This window comes from Cylas formicarius, unplaced genomic scaffold (assembly GCF_029955315.1).
Source record: "Cylas formicarius isolate icCylForm1 unplaced genomic scaffold, icCylForm1.1 PGA_scaffold_6__28_contigs__length_40554024, whole genome shotgun sequence".
Taxonomy (NCBI): domain Eukaryota; kingdom Metazoa; phylum Arthropoda; class Insecta; order Coleoptera; family Brentidae; genus Cylas; species Cylas formicarius.
In genome coordinates, this window is record NW_026844347.1 from 38,482,861 (window position 1) to 38,501,299 (window position 18,439).

General features: G+C 34.9%; 2 protein-coding genes across 6 annotated transcripts in view; one reads left to right on the forward strand and one right to left on the reverse strand.

Moving 5' to 3' along the window:
* Positions 1–7,249, forward strand: part of LOC132703451 (octopamine receptor 1-like) — a 96,467-nt gene extending 89,218 nt beyond the window's left edge. For 3 of the 5 annotated variants that reach the window (XM_060672711.1, XM_060672712.1, XM_060672709.1), the window contains 4 exons: positions 1,292–1,380; positions 1,484–1,627; positions 3,470–3,636; positions 5,181–7,249. In XM_060672711.1, coding sequence (XP_060528694.1) covers positions 1,292–1,380; positions 1,484–1,627; positions 3,470–3,636; positions 5,181–5,428 — 648 coding nt within the window. In that variant the 3' untranslated portion in view covers positions 5,429–7,249. The remainder of the gene's footprint in view (positions 1–1,291; positions 1,381–1,483; positions 1,628–3,469; positions 3,637–5,180) is intronic. The other 2 variants (XR_009619081.1, XM_060672713.1) reach the window with 2 other exon arrangements.
* A 999-nt stretch (positions 7,250–8,248) lies between these two features.
* On the reverse strand, positions 8,249–18,353 carry LOC132703250 (ATP-dependent RNA helicase SUV3 homolog, mitochondrial). The gene is made up of 10 exons (XM_060672397.1): positions 17,964–18,353; positions 17,522–17,913; positions 17,358–17,469; positions 17,085–17,306; positions 14,624–14,846; positions 12,841–12,960; positions 10,501–10,681; positions 10,266–10,445; positions 10,039–10,187; positions 8,249–8,744 (listed from the first exon to the last, which is right to left on the reverse strand). The coding sequence occupies exons 1-10, from the start codon at positions 18,268–18,270 to the stop codon at positions 8,357–8,359; spliced, it is 2,274 nt and encodes a 757-aa protein (XP_060528380.1). The 5' UTR covers positions 18,271–18,353; the 3' UTR covers positions 8,249–8,356.
* Between the last annotated feature and the right edge of the window lie 86 nt (positions 18,354–18,439).

An 18,439-nucleotide genomic window follows, 5' to 3' on the forward strand; every position in this document is an offset into this window, starting at 1 on the left:
CTGACATTCAACTCTGTACGTGCTTATATATTGTTAGAGGGGGGGCGGAGCTAAAGGAGGGGCGTGACCATTGTCTTTTGAGACTGTTTGGATGCTTATAGATTTGCAACTGCAACAGTTGATGTTGGAATTTTCGTCAATGTGCCCGTTTCTTCTAAAGATACTTGCTTGCTGGCACCACGTTTAATGAGAGTCAAATAAATATTGTTCCTTAGTCTCAATAGAATGGCGTTTTCTACATTTGGGCGGGAGCATCTCCAGAGATACACTAGACTCGCACATATTTTGCATAATTCGCACACGATTCAACACACGCTCTATTACACACGAAATAAGAATGATTACTAATAAACTTAAATTAAGTAGTATACCGAACCAAAGAATATAACACACAGATAGGTATAAAATTATTTTCTATTGCGGACCACAATTTTACCTGAATTTAAATTCCGAAACTTTAGGTAATAATCTTGTTGAATTGTGTGTTAATAATAATATGATAATCCCATTCAAAAGCAATTGCTCACTTTCTTATATCTATGAACAGACTATATCCGAACTTTTTTTATTTTTGTACGCCCTTTTATGTTGGTTAATGTGTTTCTTAAATGTCCTTCCTGTTTGTCCGATATAAATTTTGGGACAAGATCCACATTTCAACTTGTAGGCTCCGGATTTTTGAGTTTTTCGTAATTTAGTTTTATTGTTTTTTAGAAAATGTCCTTACGGTGTTATCAGTTCTAAAAACGATATTAATACCAAATTTAGATAGATGTTTTGAAATTTTCTTGCTAGGTTCTCCTATGTATTTTATTATTTTATAAATTTTGTTTTCGGTATTTTATATGGGATCGATAGAGTTATTGAAACTGCTTTTTAGTTATAATCTTATCTATCAAATAGGGGTCGTAAACATTGTTAAGAGCTATTTGTTTTATAATATTGATTTCTTTTTCAAAATTTTCTGTAGAAAGTGGTACATTAAGTAGTCTGTTGATAAAAGCATAAAAGGCTGATATTTTGTGTGTGTAAGGGTGATTTGAGTTATTATGTATTATTATGTCCGTGTGTGTGAGGGTTTATGGTCAATGGTCTTTCGGTTTCAGTGAAACAAGCAAAAACATCACATCTATACCACCAGAGAAACAGCTGTCATACAGCATTAAAAACTGTGAAAATCTTAATATTTTTTGTTCTAATGTAATTTGTGTTAAATCGATTTTTATCAAGTAAAAGCCACCCAGTCCGATTTTATAGAGTATAGTATAGTATGGGATTGGTAATTTTTCAGAAACGCAAGAGAGGAGTGTTGACTACAGAAGAGTCGGACATCGATCGTGCTTCCTCTGAAAACGAAGAGACGCATTTAAAATATGCCAGGTATAACCGTCAGCTTTGTGCATGGTAACATTTCTTTCAGCGCCATCTTTGATGTCGTCCGGTTTCCCTTTTCGACCGACTTTGATAGCCTTTGACGTTTCAGCAACGATTCTCCGAACATCCTGCAGGGCCACAAGAATTCGACAGCGAATCCGACGAAAAAATCGATCGCCTTGACCAGATCACTCAAGTCCGATCATTTTCACCAGAACGTCGAACCGCATAACAAGGGCTCGATTCTGTACAGGTAAATATTACTTTTGAAAAGTTGAAGCGCGCCAATGCGAGATAACGCGCATTTAAATTGCATTAACAAATATCCCACATAATCACATTTAAGACGCTCCTATACCTTATCTCAAAACGTTAAATACACAAAGTATATATTTTAATTATAACAGTGGACATGGACAGTAACCATGCTAGGAATGTTTTTAAGACTTCTAGTTATTCGCTGATTTTGAGTTTTTTTTTTCATTAAATATAATACGCAATTTTGTGCAGTTCTTAAGAAAAATTTACTTTTCCATTTTTTTTTGGGGGGGGAAAACAAGTCTTCGGAGAAATGAGTGCTTTCGCATTTGAAAACTGAAATTTGGAAGTGGTTAATATTTAATACTTTGACCTGACTATACGAAAATATTTTATACATGGTGGTCACAAATATTTTTTCTAATCATTTTTTTTTGTTAACTGAAACACCCTGTATTTGGTACTATTACTGGGGTTGGTTAATCAGACATCAATTCTAGGATAAAAAAACAAGTAAGTTTGTAATTTATCTTATATTTAAGTTTTATTTTTTTTTCGAGATATTCGAGGTTTAATATAACACATTAGGTCGTTTGTTGGCAACATTAAGTATTTTTTAAAAAGCAAATACACGATACTACTTCTTTTAAAGATATAATACTCCAGATATACGAATCAAACCTATTGCTGACAATACAGGGTGTCCATTAATACGTGGAGAGAAACATTTAATAGTAAATTATCTAGCTTGATTGAAAATACCTAATAACAAAAATAAATAATTAAAGTTTATAGGTTAACCAAAAAACTATAACTTATTTAAAATACAAATAAAATATACACTAACAAAAAACTTGACAATTGAGAACTTTTTAAATAGAAATATGAAAAAAACAGAAACAAACAGAAATGTCAAAGTTTGTTTATACTTTAATGCGTCAAAAAAAAAAAAGATTGTGATGTCATAGCCAACTACATTTTCAAATATTTTGATGTTTCTTTATTGTTTTGATGCCAGAGACCATTAAATGTTTTTATGTATGTATGTTTTATGTTTTATATATGTTATTATATCTATAAAAGAAGTAATATCGTGTATTTGCTTTTTAAAAAATACTTAATGTTGCCAACAAACGACCTAATGTGTTATATTAAACCTCGAATATCTCAAAAAGTAAGAAAAATTTAAATATAACATAAATTACAAACTTGTATTATTTTTAATACTGGAATTGATATTTGATTAAAGATATAGAGTGTCCCATTTGGAAATCTTGAGATTTTGTTAATCGAATTCGCCAAAACGGCACCACCAATTTGGGACACCCTGTATAAGCTGAGACGCATCCGTCAAACCGATTAAGTAGTGCATCATCTCCTTAGTCTGTGGTTAAATTTTCGCTGCAATACCTGGATCAGTAGCGTCACAACACAATTTAATACGGGGCTATCAAAGTATGAAAAAGAATTCTTTAACCTTTATTTTAACCAAGGACTTCAAAAATCTCAATATATATACAGGGTGTTCCATTTAAAATAACAAAGTTGATGTCGGAGGGGACATTTTTGGGGCACCTTGTATCAACAAAATTATAATATTTTACTTCTTCAGGAGAGTCCAAGAAACTTTTGCACAAACCTTTTTTTCGTATCTCCTATGTAATAATTATTGTCCTGTCCTGTCCTATGTAAATGTCACTTGCCGGGTATAAGTCACCGAAACTAACCACTATAAGTTGTTTATCTATGTATAAATCATTATTTATTGAAGGAGCTAGTTTTCAATCATCGTACTCGTTCAAATCGGTTTGAAATAAGTTGGCGAATATTGTTTAAGTTCAAGGTTAGAACCCCCTTCGTTGTTCAGGTCTCCGGTGTCGTCCAGGGGGCGCCTGGAGCCCCACCTCCACCTAGACGCGTCGGTGCTGAACTTCGAACCTGCGTCACGGGTGTCGTCTTTCAGGAGGGAGAGCAAAACTGCCCAGACCCTCAGCGTCGTGATGGGTAAGTCCGAAACGACTCGGAAAACAGCATTTAATAAGTTTGTCCCCCGGATGGCGGTCAAAAACGCGATTTCAAGATTTTCATTTCACGCGCCAGCGACTACCGACCAATTTGTCCCCTCTTCTGCCTTTCCCATTTTGCAGAACCGTCCACGGCACAGATTAGGACAGCAAGGACGCTCGGACATTCTCGTCCGGGACAAGCAATTAACCTACGAAATAATCGAGACTCGAGCGTCACTAAATTGACGTAAAATAAATGTATAGTCGGTACCCAGATAACACACAATAGTCCCAGTATATCCGGTCAATGTCCCGGGACATATGAAGGATATTCTTAGGATATACGTTACCACACATACTAAGGATATACTGTAAAATACATCCCAGGGATGTCTTCTGAATAGATAGCTTGCGGATTTACTATCCACGATATACCACAGATATCCTCTACGTAGATGGGCCTGAGGATATCCCTTTGCTCCCAAAAACAAAGTATTAATTTTAGGCATCACCCTGCATAAAGTACAATTTTCTCATTAAGATGGTTGTTGAGTAAATTCCTGAAAACGTTTTTCCTATTTTTTAAAGGTTGTTTTCATGGTGAGAGTAAAAATATATGGCTGAAAAGAGCCAAGGAGCGTCAGAAACGAATCCAAAAAATGTTTTAAATTTCCTAATTTTACCAAAGAATGACAGAAAACCTGTCAAATATTAGAGTTTAGTTCAAGATATAGTATCTTACTATATATTTAAGATACTATATACGAGCCATTTTTAGCCAAAAACTGAGAAGAACCAGTCCCCTGTCCGCCACAAATCGGGTCTTTTTTGTCGAATACTGTTGCACAATCTTCTTAAAACTTCCAGACAAAAAGCTTGATTAACGGTCTCACCTGGTGGAACGAACTCTGCATGAACTACGCCGTTAATGTCGAAAAAGCAAATCAGCATCGTTTTGATGTTTGATTTGACCTGACGACATTTTTTTGGACGGGGAGACAGTGACGTCTTCCATTGGCTGGACCGTTGCTTCGTTTCTGGATCGTAACCATAGCACCATGATTCGTCACCAGTAATGATCTTTGCATAAAAATCTGGATCCGTTTCAAGCTGTTGATCCAAAGCACGACATGTTTCAACTCGATGTTATTTTTGCATGTCAGTCAGAACACGAGGAACAAACTTGGCAGCAACTCTTTTCATTCCCAAATCTTCGGTTAAATAAATCCACCTACTTAAGTATTCGCATATCATTTAGGAACAGCGTGATTTATTTTGGGAGTACTAGTTAATGACAAGTACAACTGATTCTGTTTCGCTTACTGTTGAAATATAAGTGGAAGCGAGATGAACAATCTATTTTGTTCTGTCTGGAATTTTATCGCTGACTATGCCACCGCAAATCGTACCGACTATAGGTACATGTGGCGCTCTCTTACTATCCCGGAAGCAACAATTTTTCTACCACCGTTAAGGTTAATGTTGTCCCGGTTTGTTTAGCACGTGTGTGACCTAGATCTCACGCAATAGTTATTTTTTCAGGGGGCTTCATCATGTGCTGGCTTCCGTTCTTCGTGTTTTACCTGCTCACTCCGTTCATCACGCAGAACAGCGTCAACCTGATCGTCATGCAGTATTTCACGTGGCTGGGTTGGATCAACTCCGCCATTAACCCGTTCATCTACGCTTTCTACAGTCCCGATTTCAGGATAGCTTTCTGGCGACTAACGCTCAGACATTTCGCCAAAGACACGCGCAGGGCTCACTTCAGCACGTCACAGAACAAGTGAAGTGAACAGGCTCGAGTTTGTGGACTGCTTGTAGCGTTAATAGTTGCCCGATTGTGAGTTTTTTTTTCCACTCTTCTTACTTTATCTAGTCAATAGTTGCCTACGTTATGCAACCCCAACCACTTAGGGCGACCTCGAATTTAGTATCGGCGATAAGTATTAAGTAAACAAATGTTTTTGGTGATCTGTGACTGCGTGAGAAGCTTCTAGTATGGTGCGTATCAAAGTATATTCAATTCAATGATGCGTTTCACAGATAGCTGTTGGGCACGACTACCAGGATCATTCGCCCAAATCAAAGTATATAATAATATATTTTCATTTCTGTATACCCATATTTTCTATGGTACGAAGGTCGTAATAACTTTTTGTGGGTGGGTCCATCGTTATTATTATGTGAAAGCATAATTCTACTTGCAGTCAGGCCTTTGAAGTTATAAGAAGACTATTATACAATTTAGCTATATTAAACGAAAAGCCACGCTCAAATAATGTTGTTTTATGTAGAGGAGGAGTTATGGCATCTCTAAATCTAATATTTAAATTATGAACATGAGATCTGAACACAATCCTTCTGTACAGATATTGAGGACTTTTGTAGTATAGAAATTTGTGATAAAAACAGGTTTCATGTAGTTTTCTTCTGCTCTCCATGTTAAACCATTTAGTCTCTACTAGTTTATGTGATATTCTCTCTCGGCGTGTAATACCGTATATTAGTCGCAAACATGAATTCTGCACTTTCTGTAGTCTTTGTTTTTGCAAATCTGTTAAACCATGATTGAACACAGAAAGCATAAGAGACTCGCACAATGTAATTTTTATTTTTCTTAAGAGATAGTGACTACTACTACACGGCACGTATACTTTCCCGTTTACTTTACTTTAAAAAAAGATAGAATATTTTTAAAATGGGATTTAAATACCCCAAAAGAAACAACAAATTGCGCACTTGAAGATTTAAAAGATATGAATCCAAAAACAGATGCATAATTTACCTAGACGGAACTTGGTTTGTATCGAAAGAATGATGAACCATTACAGTTATAGTAAAACGCAACTGCTTACTATTGTCTATGAATAATATTTGGAACTATAGCCCGGACTGTTTCAAAGCTTTGCAAAAGTATTCCGGATGACGGTGTCATTGTAATAAAAAATCAAAACGTAAGGTAATATTTAATCTTTATATTTGAAAACGCCTTAAAAATCCGTTGCTCATGATCTGTCCTACAATACCAACTGGTCAGGTGCTTCATTGCCGTCAAAATTAAAGACGACATACTTTGAAACACACCATACCTTGTTTCGTTTTGTTTTGAAAGGATCTCAACTTATTTAGTTGTTTATGACAGCGGCATAAAGCGATTTATCTAAATACTTCGGTGATATCATAAAACGGTAAATACAAATAATGTTATTTATTATTTACATAATTTCTATGTTTTTCGATCTTTTGTTTTCAATTTATTTACTGTATCTCGAAAACAAAGCATTTTCAGTCACGATCAAAATCTTGTCAGATCGCTACTTGGTAACCCCTTTGCCCTATGCCCAGCACGTAAGGCACACGCAAGACTGCTGATATTATTTATTGTATATTCGTTCTGTATTTTAGAACCACGTCGAGTATCGTAGATCTGTTGTCAATTATTGATAAGCGAACTTTGTAAATACAAGACATTTCAGACGTTAGAGCCGTAGTTTTACCAACAAAATATTTGTGATATTATGTATCGTTTGTTTTTTATAATTTATACGTCGTAAAATAAAAACGGAATTTGTTTTCGTGTCAATCTCGGCAATTAGAAATAAATGATTTCTGTCAAATTCGTTTTTATTTATTTCATAAATGTTTTTCACAATTTAGTATTTAAAGAATAATTAGTATTAAAACTAGCTTAATAATGCTTAATAGAAAAATAAGGTAATGATATCAAAATGCAGTAATTGTTTTAAAACATGAGCATTTAGAACTTTAGTTGAAATTATGGCGGATGCGCTAGACCAGGAAAAATTTAAGTTAGTTATATTTCAATCGTTAAAGGTTGCATTTATTTCATAAATTTACAGCAATTTTGTGCCCTTCAAAGGGATTGTCGAAATAAATTATATAAACAACTAAATTTATTTCGATTTTGATAAATCATTTGATGTTCAAAATAATTAATTTGCGTTGTGACCAAAGCAAAAGGTTTCCTCATATTATATCGTTGATGATTTCTCAAACGCTCTGTATAACTAATGTTTAATTAACACGCAACCTAAAGATAAACTTAATACAAATTGTTTCATGTGTTATAAAAATCTATTTACAATCGAACTTACAGTCCTTATTTCAAAAACGCTTAAACTGAACACTAAAACTGAATTCCATTACCGGTTAACATTTTACTTATATGCTTCTTATTTTTGCAGAGATTTAACAAAATGTTTTTTAGGGTGGCTGTTAAACAGGGTGACCTAACCACATATAACTGGACTTTTGGCTCTGTGCTATATCGAGTATTTTTGTATCTGGCGTCTCGACTTCTGCGAGTGTAAAATTTCTCTTAAGCAAAAGTTCAATAAAACTCCCTCATTGCCATTGCAGTTTGTACAAAATAGTACATTCCAAAATCTTGACGCCCCACTAATACTGCAGCAATAGTCTTAGACAGAGAAGAGTAAATGTTGAAAAAGTTAAAATATATCGTAAAGTATTAAAAATAGGCATATAACATACTTAATGAAAGATCCTTAGCTTTAGGTATGTATTATTATTAATAAAAAAGTTGAAGAATTTTAATGTAATAATCTTTACAACTTTTGTATTTACCATTATCTCATAACTTTCGAAACTAATGAAAAAATGAATTTCACGCTGACTCACCCGATATATACATGAAATAAAACTCCGGTGAATTTCGAAAATCTTTAATAGTCTCGTTACGGTTTGCGCCTCCTGCCGGGCTTCGTTGGTGGCTTGTCACTGCCATCGTCCCCGCTCAGCTCCTTGTCCTTTTTGTTCCACTCCTTCTTCAGTTCGTGCAGCATCGTGGGCGTTAAAATACCGTGCGCCAACAACCTCTCGGTCAGCCGGCCTTGCCCCACCCCCGCCCTCTGCCGATGATCCCCGCCCCTCAGGTACCTCTGTTTCTTTCGGTGACTGTCGAACTCGTCGTCGTCGGCCGCCGAAGTCCCCGAACTGATTCCCGTCTCCGAGTTTTTCAACAACCTGGTCAACTGGACCACGCCCTGCTGGATTATCTGGTCCAGTTCCTTTTGCATGTCGCGGACGAGCTCCGCGTCGTTGAACAAATCGTTGAAACGATAACTGTAACGCGATTAACCATACAGCAGTTGTTGACGAATGACCCGGCGCAACCGCCAGAAAGTGATAAAGTGACGAACGAAAATTTGACCACAGAACTCGCCTTTCGAGAGACAACTCAAATTTACTGCGAAGCTCAATAAAAAATCAGTTGTCCTTATTAAATTTTGAACATATCTGGTGTTCCCCTGTCAATTTCAACTAAACTAAAACACATAATATTATGGAAGGATCCCGTGGCAATAGAATGGTGGAGTTGGTTTTGGCTAAAGTAAAGTAAGTACTATTCTTTTTAATTGGGAAAAGTGAGGTTATGTGCATGAACTATTCTAGAATTACCGAATGATATTATTGAGATTAGGAAATTTCTGTTCTAGTAATGATTAGCGAATTGACAATTTTTTTTTTTTTGGTATTTTTTGCTGGAATAAGGGGTATTGGAAAGAGGAAATTTGTGTGCTAATACCAAATTATTATTGCTGTTGATTTTATGCAGATTTAAAATGCACACGGAATAGTTTTTGGCATTCCTGATATTTCTTGGACTTTTGGGATCACTTACAATTATTGCATAGTTAAACGCATAGGTACTAGGAACGTCTGGTGATCTGCTTAGTCTTAGTCTCAAAGTAATTCAAGAAAAAGATTAATTTATTATTTTTCAGGCGTTTTCTGATAATGATAACAAAGGAGAAAAAATGTCGTCCATGTATTGAAGTTTGAATTAATGCCGCAACCTCCCTACTCTCCAGACCTAGTCCCACGCGACTATTGTCGTTAAACTCGTCGGTCCTCTCCCCAAAATGACAACATTTAATAATGAAACCTTTTAATCCACTTGTAAAAAAAATCTCTCCTCTGTGATATTATTTTTTTTAGTTTGTAAGTTAGGTAAAATTTAGGGGTTGGGACTTGCAACAATTTAATCGCCTTCCAGCTTCTTTTTGCATTGTGTTAACAGCTTTATGAGATGGAGTGTTGATGGAGATTAACAAATCAACTGTTTTTTCTAGAACAGCCAAATTATCGCATTGTTAAGTGTAAGATATAAGTTTTTAAATGTGCAACGGCCTTTGCTCAGTTATGATTTACAACCTGTATTCATTAAATGCTTTCAACTTTAAACTTTAATCATACGCATATTGTCAATTATCGTGTCAGATCCGATTTGGTGCATTGTTTTAGTATATACAGAAATATTATCAGGATGACCCTGCATCACTTTTCCAAGACTAGGACCTGGAGGATGATATTTCATGATGCAAGAGCCAAAGGTCGGATTTTAATCTTACTCTACCTGAGCCACAAGTACAAGTCGAGAACATCGAACACCGCCTCCAAATGGACCAAATCAATTATGGTTTTCGGCGGCTGCAATGGCCACCCGATGTTCCTGCACAGCCAGTCAAAACTGATCTTCTCGTTCCTGCTGTACTGCCTGGCAAACTGCAACAGGATCACTTTAAGCTTTCGACTATTTGTACACGGCTAGTTTTTGAATGTTTTTTTAAAGTTATTCGTTACCTTTAAGAACATGGTGCACACGAAGGGCATTTTTTTGTTGATTGGCGCGCAGCAGAATATGTAACGCGCCTTCAGTGACAAAGGCACGTGTTGGATCATGTCCGCCAGGAATTTGAAATCCTCCGTCGTGCACATGAAATACAACGAATCGTCTACCGTCGACAGACTGACGAATATGTCCTAAAAAAGCGGACAGCCTGTACAAACGAGGTCCGATTTTGCGACTGGTACTGACCATAAGATTGCTCAAGGTCGAATTGGGCAGATGGTAAGCGTAAAGCTCGATTTGATCGGCGGTGGGATGCAGGCCGGCTTGGGTTAACGGTTCCGGCTGGGAAGACAGCAACGTATTCAGCGTAGATAAATCCTCAGGTTTAAACGTAGTCACGTAACCTTTTTCCCATTGAGTGCCGTACCTGGAAGTCCGATGGGACCGCATTGTACCGTGCGTTCAATATATCTCGATAACATTTTAATTATTAAACTGAGGTGGCTTTTACTAAAAGTTCAGATTTTTCAAGAAATTATATATTTTTACATGACAATTGTTTCGACAACACCGTGTTTTTATCAAATGTAATATTTACAAACTACCTGCTATTATATATACCGAAAAATATTAAAACCTTAATTAAAGTTGTGAGAATTTAAGTTTAATATTGGAAAGGTATTTAAATCTAATTGATCGTTAAGCAATACATTTGAATGTCTCATTTTGTTAATCTCCATGGCTTCGCATAAATTTAATTTTCTACTTTTTGTGCCTGTACGTAAAATATCAAAATTGTCGTCAAAAATGTGTTTTTCTGTGTTTAAGTGTGTAGCATAATTAGTATCTAGACTATTGTTTTTAAACGCTCTTTTATGTTCCTTAATGCGTTTCTTGAAGGATCTACCTGTTTGTCCAATATAAATTTTAGGACAAGATCCGCATTTCAACCTGTAACCGTTTTATTGTTTTTTAAAAATTTTCCTATTGTGTTGTTAGTTCTGTAAGCTATTTGTAAACCACATTTTGACAAATGTTTTGAAACTTTTTCACTGTATGTAATTGTTTTAAATTGTTCGCGTTCTGTATTAGGTTTCGGATAAATAGAGTTTACTGTTGTCTGGATTTGTTTTTTATTTATAATTTTATCTACAATACACGGATTGTAGCTATTGTTCAGTGCAATTTTTTATTGATATTAAGTTCTTTGTTGTAATTTTCTGTTGAGAGTGGCATATTAAGAAGTCTGTGTATAGAAGAGTGAAATGCAGCCATTTTGTGTGTATATGGGTGATTTGAGCTGTTATATATGACTGTGTCCGTGTGTGAAGGTTTATGGTAAATGGAAAAATCTAATTTGTTTTGCGTTTTCGTAATAGTTAAGTCTAAAAAATTAATAGAGTTATCCTGTTCAATCTCGATAGTGAATTTTATACGATGGTGTAATGAGTTAATGTAATTTTAGAAAGAATTCAATTGTCTGTCCGTTAAAAAAGCAATAAAACGATATGTCCAAAATCTCAAAAATCAGGTTTCTACAGGTTGAAATGCGGATCTTGTCCTAAAATTTATATTGGACAAACAGGTAGATCCTTCAAGAAACACATTAACGAACATAAAAAAGCGTATAAAAACAATAGTCTAGACTCTAATTATTAAACAGAGGAAAACACTTTCTTGACGATAATTTTCATATTTTACATAGAGCCACAAAAAGTAGAAAATTTAATTTATTGGAAGCCATGCAGATTAACAAAATGAGACATTCAAAAGTCAACGATCAATTAGATTTAAATACCTCTCCATTATAAAACTTAAATTCTCACAACAATATTAATTAAGGTTTTATTGTCATTTCTCGTTAAATATAGTAGCAGATAGTTTGTAAATATTACATTTGATTACAATGGTCATGTGAATATATATAATGTCGTGAAAATCTGAATTTTTAGTTCTTATTTATTTTGTTTCATAAAATTTCTCTTCAGTAGTTCAATAAAACTCCCTCTATATTTCTCGTCTCTATACTCATTTAGCACAACTTAACCTTTAAACGTTACTGCCAACATAGTAAAAAAAATGTAAAAAACAAAAAATTGTTTTTAAATAAAAAATGCCCAACGAATTAGACTTTGTTACGCTTCTCATATAGAGATGGCGCTATTCTGTATATCAATAGAACCAACACCATTTCTACCCGTTTTGTATTTAATCCTCTGTAATATTTAAATATAATGCAAATCATGAAAGAAGACAATTTCGTCAGTATATAAAACGACTATTACCAATTTTGTTGTCTTAAGCAAACAGTATAGCTGATGCATATTTCCGATAAACACGGACGAATTGACAGATCACACGTTTTGCTTGTTTTGCTTATTCTGGTGATCTATTTGTCAATTATATCAGTTTTTTTCAAAACAAAAATTCTTTGTTCGCCAACGCATGATCTGATATATATACACAAATACACACTTCTTTCCATTTCTCATAGAATTTCACGAAAATTAGAAACAAATTATATGGAAACTATGAATAACAATAATAAATTAATTCACTGTGCCAGCATTAATGAAAAAAACTCACCTTCCCGCTCTACCCGCAATCTGCAAGGCGGTGGAAACTGAGACTGTGTCCATCTCCCTCTCTCCTTTTTCATTCATGGTGGGCTTGATGAGGGAATAAAATATGATTCTTCTTATACTCCTGCAAAGACGAAGGTCTGCAGTGAAAACCGTCTCAGTGTCAATTATATGAATTAAAAAAAAAAGTTAAATTTGCTGTTACCTATATCACAATAAATTCAAAAATAGCACACACTGACCTTATATAAAAACAACAGCAATTTTAAAATTTAAAAAAATATATATCTTTGGAAAAACTTAATCCATAATATTTGGGGATTTTCTTAAACTAGTCATCTGGCGACTAACGATTTTATAGGAAAGTTTGACATTTTGAGGTTAGGTTTACTTAGGTTTTTTTCGAAAGAGTGTTGTTTGCGTTTTTTGTGATAAATTGAAAAAATTGTGACAGTTAAAAATGGAACTTAATCGGGAGAATTTGCGTGCAATAATTTTTTACAACTTTGGACGTGGACTAACTCAACAACAATGCATCGACGAACTTAATTCGACTTTTGGAGTTAAAGTCTGTTAAAGCACCATCTAGGACTACTGTTTATCGATGGTTTTCGGACTTCAGTCATGGTCGTAATTTTCTTAAGGATGAACTTCATGAAAGTAAGCAGCAGTCGACTGTGTGCGTCTTTCAGAATGAGACAAAGCACACAAAACTGGCCACATTGCAACTGTATCTTTGATGAAAGGTAAAACAGTCAATTTTGAAACCGCCGAAGACGACACGACGACAATGCTAGCTCTCACCGATCAATGCAAACAAAGAACATTACGAGGGCGACGATTTTTGACACCAGAAGAAGCGATTGATGCGTTTAAAAAGCATGTTTTGGAGGTGTCCGACTCGATGAGGGAAAAGTGCTTTGATGATTGGTTTTATCGAATGCAGAGTATATCGATCATCAGAGTGAATATTCTGAGAAACAATAAAGTTATATTTGTTGGTAGCTTATGGTTTTTTATTACAAATCCCGAAATATAAAAGTTAGCCCTCATACTACTATAACTAATAGCTTCTGTACACTGACAGAACAGAACAGAAGGCAGACTTTTTCGAAAAGCTCTGTGTTTACCTTGAAACAACATTTTTTAACGAGTGAAACAGTGTTATTCGGGGGCAGTCATACTGAAAAGGCTAGAATCATAGACACTCACCAAAGAAACTACCCAAAGATTCGAAACATTTGAACTCTGCCAATAAAGATTGTATCTTGGATAGGAGAGTTACTAACCAAAAAGTATCATTTGTTTTCTTTTTTTTTTATTAATGCCACGAAAGTTTTCAAAAAAACTTGCTTATTTTTGTCGCAATAAACGATAAAACTGAAAAAAAATTACACTTCCTTGGTTAATGTTTTTAAATTATTTCTGAATTCCGGTCCAATAACTTTTGTATTAAAAAATTTAACCTTTTGAATTTAAATATATATCGCTCCAGCGCCATCTACCTTGAGATTTATGAAACGTGTAGCGAACCATGTTGGAAGTACTTCATCTGAGTACAGTTTACAAACACGGAGTTGATGAAATAGTGCAAAGGTTTTATATAAATTTAGAACTCAAAATTTATTTTCTCAGTACCACGGATAAATGAGTCAGTACCGTGGAACGGAAAATTTGAAATTTGTTTCTTGTTCTTGACGTTTTGAAATTGCAGTAAAATTGTTTCAGGTTTTTATTTTAAGGTTGAGCAACTTAGGTAGTAAGGTTTAAAAGAAATTCTAACTTACAAATTCAGACCCATCCCGATGGCATCCGTGGCGACTAGGATTTTGCAACTGTTCTCTGGATCGTTAAATTTAGCCGCCTGGGCCAGTTTTGTGCCGGGCGGCAGCCCGCCATAGATGACGGCCACCTCACGACCGCTAGCCTCGATCTCCCTCGATACTGAGTAAATGTCGTTTTTACTAAAACACACGATACAATCTCCAGGCTGCACTTTATCCAGGCTCCCTAAAAACGTGCCCTTTTATTATATCCCCATCATTTCCGAAGAGTACACCCGTAATCTATTATAAATGTTACCCCTTTAATGAAATCAATAGGAAAGTAAGGAAAAGTGAAATTAAAAGTAAATAAACATATTGAACAAATCATTTCAAAATCTGGGGCTTATAATTTGAAACTTCGAAGGATTGCAGAACCCAAAGGCTTTAAATAGCTTATACAGGTCTTATGTCGGAGGTGTTTTAAAGCATTGTTCAATTATGGACACAATTTTATGCAATATATAAAAATAATTTTAAAAAATACAGAAAAAAATTCTCAGACACTATATGTAATGCTTACTAATGAATTTTGTATCGAAATATTTGACAGGACCCTCTTCCTATCCTGTCAATTATTACTTAAATTTAATGGATCATTCAAATAACCCTCGCAGAGGTGGAAAGTCACCTGTTTGTGGGTTAAGGTTGTACATATTACTTAAAAACTTACACACTAGATAACATAACATACAAATATTTACATTAAAAAAAATCTCTATAATATGAAGAATTAAATATCAAATATCAACACAGCCAATCACAATAGCCTGTGACTCACATATAATATAATTTTTATTATTATTGGTTTTCTTTTATTGCGTGGATTTCACACAAGAGATAGATTTTCGTTAAATATCATTTATAATTATAAATACTTTAAGTTTCATTTTTATTGTTTTATCTGTGATAAGAGTTTTAAGTTGACTCGGTAGCTAATATGTAACTTATATAACTATTTTTTAAATTACTGTTTTTGTTCATTGTGTTATTTGGATGCTTTTATTTCTGGTTATACTCAAGGAGTGAAGATATCTGTCTCTTAAAGTTTTGTAATGTTATTCAAGGATTTTATGTAATTTTTTATATATTGATTATTGATAAAAGTTTGTCTCTGCAACAGGCCCAGATAACTCGGATAAGCTCCATCCCACGCAACTATTTTGTAGCTGATGTCCTGTTTGCATTATTTTACGTAAAAAATATAAAAAATTAAGTAATATTGATTATTACAATTGATTATTGATAAAAGTTTATTCTGGTGTCTCTGCAACAGGCCCAGATAACTGGGATAAGCTCCACCCCACACAGCTATTTTGTAGCTGATGTTCTGTTTTAATTATTTTACGTAAAAAATATAAAAAATTAAGTAAAACGACAGCTGCTTTTCGATTGATACGGCGACACGTTATAGTTTTATTTTTAGGTTATAGGTTTAGAATTATATCACATATGTTTAATTTTAACTCTTCGAAATGGCATCCATTCCCAGCCCATCCCTAGCTTTCTGATCTATATAAATTAAAGAACATTTTAAGTTATCAATGCCAATATACTTTAAAATCAGTATTTAGAATTCCACTAGTTTTAAAAAATATATATTTTTTATTTTTTATATTTATTTTATTTCCGTGTTTTGTATGTAAGATGTCACTATAAACATATCCACGAAATGAAAATTATCAGATTGATCTTTTAAAAAATCGGTTTCGGTCATTTTCAAAACTTTCTTTTTCATACTACACACAAGATAACAAAAGCAAGCGACAGGACCAAGACTAACTAGTTGTCGATCTCTAATGACAGTGCATTTCAAAGAGGACTTAAATTTTACAATTTTTGTTGCTTGTATTTGTTATATAGAACTACGAAATTAAATTTTTTTGTTAACTGTGGTTCTTTGAATAGTATAAACATAAGCAATATTATTCAAATTAAAATTTTGTTCAAGTTCCCTATTGCTAACATCGTAGAGACAGTCATTCATTTTGATTTCAAGATTATGTCATCGAAGAAGCTACTCAACAAATCATTAGCGTACAATACAAAACAAAAACCTTCCCCAAAACTAATTCTAATGTTGGGTCAAAATAGTCTAATACATTGAATGTCTAGTTTAATTAATATAAAATTAAGAGTCATTGATTGATTTCAATTAAATTTTTATAGCTAGAGCTAGAGCTCAAAAATTTGCAATAATGTTGAAATTAGCATAAAAGGGCCTTCCTTTTTATGAAATAGTATACTGGGTTTGCAATTTAAAAAATATAAGTTTAATATAGCATGGTTTTTTGACACCCTAATTATATAATATCAACTGCACACATTAAATGGTACCACTTTTACATTACACTTTTTTTTAATAACATGTACAATAAAAATGTTAGAAGGAGGTAACATTTATAAGGAATCACCCGTTACATACCCAGTGCACTGTGTTCCATGGTCAAACTGGTCAACCTTTTATAATTCCTAACCTCCAAATCTTCTCCGGTCGTTAAGCAGAGCTGCTTAACCAGGTCTATGGCGCCCGGCTCGCCGCATAAGTGAATTTCTTCGGCCATTACGCCCATTAGGGCTCTGGTCCAGGCCCAGCCTCGCTGTTGGTCTTTGATCATTTGTATTTCGTCTATAACCGCCACCTCATCTAAAAATAGAAATAATTCAGGCAAATGATAAAACGCAATTGATTATGTACATGGCATGTTAACGGCAGCCATTTCCACAGTGCACGAAACATGGGCGGACAGAGCCCCAGAGGGGTCCGCGAACTTCCTCTCTTCCCCAGTAACAAGGTCGCATGGGGTGCCCTTAAAAGGAAAATGAATGTAGGGCATTTGGTAACCAAAAAGAAAATAATACCCTGTCGTTGCTTTTCTGGTAAACTTCGGCGGCGAGCAGCTTAAGGGGCCCGCAGTACACGCCAGATTTGGCCGTCATGTAACGTTCCAACGCGTGGTAAGTTTTGCCCGAGTTCGTTGGCCCCGCGTGAAACACGAACTTCCTCGTCATAGCTCTCGCCTGGGGATACCAATTTGGAGGTGACCTAAGATCAGAAATTTTCTTCAAGTCATCCATGCATTCCAGATGGGGAAACATTTGCTTGGCGTGCCGTAAAAAGTACGGGAATATGTCCGTGTCGTTACCAGCGCCTTGCAAAATATCGCTGACGACTACGTGTAAATCGACCGGCAAGGCTGTCGCCTCTAGGCAATATCTCCTAAAACTTACATACGCCTGATGCTGCAAATACGCTAAAATAATATTATTTTAAGAATCTTGTAGCTAGTGGAGGCCATCTCACCGTCTAAACCATTGTCGGACAACAGATGTTTAATTTCGGGTTTTTGGTAAAATCTGTTTAAAATCTTCAACAAATCGGTTTTATTCACGTCCCCGGTCAGCTCCGCGCCCACGTTAATGTCATCCGAGTTGGGGCTGATTTGCACGGGCACGAAAAGAGACGAAATCTTGGAAGAATCATCCCGCTTGCAACGAATTTGCAACCTCCCTAAATTGTCGATGCTATTTCTAAAAAGAATTTTTGATTGGTTCAAGGGAAAAGTGTTTATTGCGGCCGAGACTATATTAAATCCGCGAATATTCTGCATAATTGTTAAAGATTTATCATTATTTTAAACGATTATTTTTGAGTTTAAAATTTTGTGGTTATCTTCTTGCCACCAGGCAAGTGCTTGAGAATACACGACCAACAAATGTAATCTGCTATTTATGTTTGCTTCTGGTAAATAATCAGAGAAGTAGTAGTATGCTTAAATA